General features: G+C 40.3%; 1 protein-coding gene across 1 annotated transcript; it reads left to right on the top strand.

Annotated features, from left to right (window-relative positions):
* Positions 1 to 229: 229 nt before the first annotated feature.
* On the top strand, positions 230 to 3,081 carry pvalb5 (parvalbumin 5). Its single transcript, XM_042392972.1, has 5 exons — positions 230 to 407; positions 980 to 1,052; positions 2,003 to 2,135; positions 2,465 to 2,574; positions 2,824 to 3,081. The coding sequence occupies exons 2-5, from the start codon at positions 992 to 994 to the stop codon at positions 2,844 to 2,846; spliced, it is 327 nt and encodes a 108-aa protein (XP_042248906.1). The 5' UTR covers positions 230 to 407; positions 980 to 991; the 3' UTR covers positions 2,847 to 3,081.
* The last annotated feature ends 648 nt before the right edge of the window (positions 3,082 to 3,729 follow it).

Below are 3,729 nucleotides of genomic sequence, written 5' to 3'. Positions count from 1 at the left end.
TCTTTTTTGATATTAATAGAAACAATAGTAATAGCATTAGTAGAGGTAGTTGTAGCAGAAGTAGTAGGATAATTCTTTAATGAACATTTAGCACTGGTAAAAATGCATTTATATTTATGATTATCAGGTTTGAATGTCATTATTTTTTGTGTATATTTTCATGCCTGCAAGTTTGCAAAACAATATGAATGAAAAATTATCCGCTCTGATTAACTGATGAAGGAGGAGGAGGCTTTCTGTGGCATGGAGGAAATCTCCCTGGGTTTGAAGACAGATACGTCAGGTTGCTTCTTGCACTCTGGATCGTGAAGCTGCGAGAGAGTGTTGGTGGCTTCTAGGCGCAAAGCAAGAGAGGCAGAGATCTGCACATCATAGGCTCAGAGAGTGAAAACCTCACCCGAAGCACGGTGAGTACCAACCTTTTTGTAAATTCATGTGCACAGCAATGCTTGTGTGGTGGTAGCTGGCAGTTCTGTGTGAATATGTTTGTGCCTTGGTGCATCAAAGTTCTTTTGCTATGTAAGTAGAGAATAACTGTTATCATGTAGGAGGGAAAAATAGGATGTTTTTGTGTTTGCTCCTTTGAGTTGCAATAACTTTCTCTGAGGAAAAGAAAATTCTTTTGCTTTGAGAAACAAAGCATCATCATCTCATAAAACTGGATCCATGCCTGATGAAATCTCACCCTCCTCTCTGAGAAAACAATTGAGTTATTGTTAATGTTATTGTACTTTACTGTTAAAATGGTACAGCGCTACTGATAGAAGGCACAACTCAGCACGTTGTTTTTTTGACAGTGCTGATGTACCTGAAGACTACCCACACAGGAATGATGAATAATTAATCAGTCTACAAGTTCTGAGTGTTTTTATCTGACACAGACTGTTTTTATCTGACAGCACAAAACACCTGCACCAGTTTCATTTACTGTCACTTTACATTTCTTCCGTGCATGTGTGTATGTGTGTCCCTCGGGCAGCCACAGAGGACCATGGCATTTGCAGGGATGCTGAGCGACGAGGACATCAAGACTGCGGTCCAGGCTTGTCAAGGTGAGTCAGACAGCAAACACACACTCTCGCACGCAGGGAGACACATACTTTCACACACTCATCATTAACACAAGAGCACATACTTATAATAAATAGACATCCACACTCATATTACAGAGAGAGCGGGCTCTGATAAGCCCACTCCCCACTCCCAGAGGGGATACCTGTATGATGTGTTGTACACAGTGGGAACAGGGAGTCTGCAGGTAACCAGGCAGCCATGTGACAGGAGAGCAGTTACCACCCAGATACCAAATTGTTTATGTTGAGCATTCACACAGAGAAGACCAAATCACACAAGCTATACAGCCCTCACATCCCAAAGCACTTAATTATTTATCTCTAGCAATTATGTCTGCATGACAAAGCAGACACAGCTCAAACGCTCAGATAAAAATCAAATGCCAGCGCTTATATGCCCTTTATTTCAGAAAACACCCATGTTAGCAATGTTTCCGGCAAAATAACATTCAAAACTCTCTTTTTGCATGTAGCAATGATTTTTTTTAAAGAAGCCATACAAAACTTAAATGTTTAATAAAAGTGGGGGTAGCAACTATGTTTTAATTTGTCATACTGTGATTGCACACTTGTGACAGAAAATTACTTAAACTCATCCTAGATCAGAATTTCCACTCTCAATGGCTTGATAAATAAAGGGCTCTTAACATTTAGGTTTGCATTAGACCGATGGGCAATAGTCAGTGTGCTTTGACTGTTTCAATGGCATAATGACATAGCCTATAATGGTATAAGACAGTGATGCGCTACAGGGTGTGTATTGGTAAATGTCACCGGTTGAAGAATGAAAGTCATCTGAGCGAATGAGTAAATGCGACATCCCTATTCAGCCCCTTGCCATTATTGCTTTCTTGTCATTCTTTGATTGACCTCCCACTCCCATGTCTGTCTGCCTCTCCTCATCTCTCTCCCTCTCTGTGCGTACGTAGCTCCAGGCACATTCAACCACAAGTCATTCTTTGCGCAAGTGGGACTGGCCAGCTTATCTGAAGTAGAGGGGAGAAAAGTGTTTACAGTCCTGGACCAGGACAAGAGTGGATACATTGAGGAGGAGGAGCTAAAGTAAGGTTGGAGTGTGTGTGTGTGTGTGTGTGGGTGTGTGTGTGTGTGTGGTGGTGGTGGTGGTGGTGGGTGGGTGGGGGGGCTTTGTGCATGTGTGCTACATCTATGTTGTAACTCCCTTGTGATGGCCCTCAGGCAGAGGTCACTGCGTGAATGGTGCAGCATTCGGGCTATGAATGTATTCAGAGGGGAGGGCTAGTGAGTGAACGATGGACATAGGGAATAAGAATAAGTTCAGATCTTGAAATGGGGAAAATGCCATCAGAAAAGTTCAATTCTATGATGATGTAAGTCGTAACTTATTGCAAATACTTTCTTCCACTCATCAGACGGTTCCTTCAGAATTTCTCTCCAGGGGCGAGGGAGCTGACTGTGGCTGAGACCAAGGCTCTGATGGCTGCAGGAGATAAAGATGGTGATGGCAAGATTGGGATGGAAGGTGGGTGCATCTAAAAAATATCTGTAAGCACATGGGAAAAAGAGCCATCTGTACAGGGGAGCTGTCCACTACTTAGTGCTGAAATTGCATTCTACGTAAAGCGAATACAAAAAAACTAAATAAGTATGCACTCAAACCAAAACTAACATTTATAGTGTGTTTAGTCATCTTGCTGGACAGTGACGTCTTGCTTGGAGAATACCATTGTGCTTAATAGGATCACTGACTGTTTCTTTTTCCCCCCCACAGAATTCTGTGAACTCATGAAATAAAGAGAATAAACATGTACGGCCACAACTGGATTTCCCTATTTCTAACTATGGATTTTTTATGGAAATCCTGATATTCCAGATTGTTTGATGCAAAAAACCAGAAACCTCAGATGTCCTGTATCTGCCTGCTGCTCTCCCTGTTGATGATACAATAATGAGTAAGATGTTTGGTGGAAAGACAGCAAAAGCTGGCTATTAGTCATGTGTGTTTAATCAATAAGGTAATTGGAATTGATTAATAAATGTACTTAAGATGTGATATCACTATCTGTTGTCTTGTTTTTTTCATCTGCTTGTTATGAACAATACATAAAGTGTCTCATTTTGTTCATAATATAAAGATAAGCTGAGACCAGGGTATATGGGCCTTTTACATTTTCTAAAAATGTAAACTGCTGTATGTAGAGACATCCAAGGTATTCAGGAATTTATATTCACTAAAGTCTCCCTGTCATCACTTAATTTACTCAAACCTGTTTATGCTGCCTATGTTTTAAAGAAAAGTTAGAGATGACAGATATGATAAATCATTACAGCCTTTTTACCAAATTATCTTGTGGCATAAAGAGACAGCGCCAGCTTTGAGTGGGCCACTGATGTGCTTCATTAAAGTGACATCTGGCAATTAATGTTCTCAAGTTTATTAATAAAAACCAGAGCATCTTATTAGGACTATAGTAGCACTGCCTTCTGCTAGACAGATTTTACTTACAAAAACTACATTGGTAGTAAGTGACTGAAAATATCCAACATAATAATGAAAAAACAGGTTATTCATAACTGAGATGACTGAGATGAGCTTCTTTGATGAGCAATTTAAATAATAAAACAGTACACAAAAACAGCCTACAGGGCTTACATTTCATGAAGAGGTCATATGGGC

This window comes from Thunnus maccoyii, chromosome 18 (genome assembly GCF_910596095.1).
Source record: "Thunnus maccoyii chromosome 18, fThuMac1.1, whole genome shotgun sequence".
NCBI lineage: Eukaryota > Metazoa > Chordata > Actinopteri > Scombriformes > Scombridae > Thunnus > Thunnus maccoyii.
This window is presented reverse-complemented; position numbering and strand designations above follow the sequence as displayed.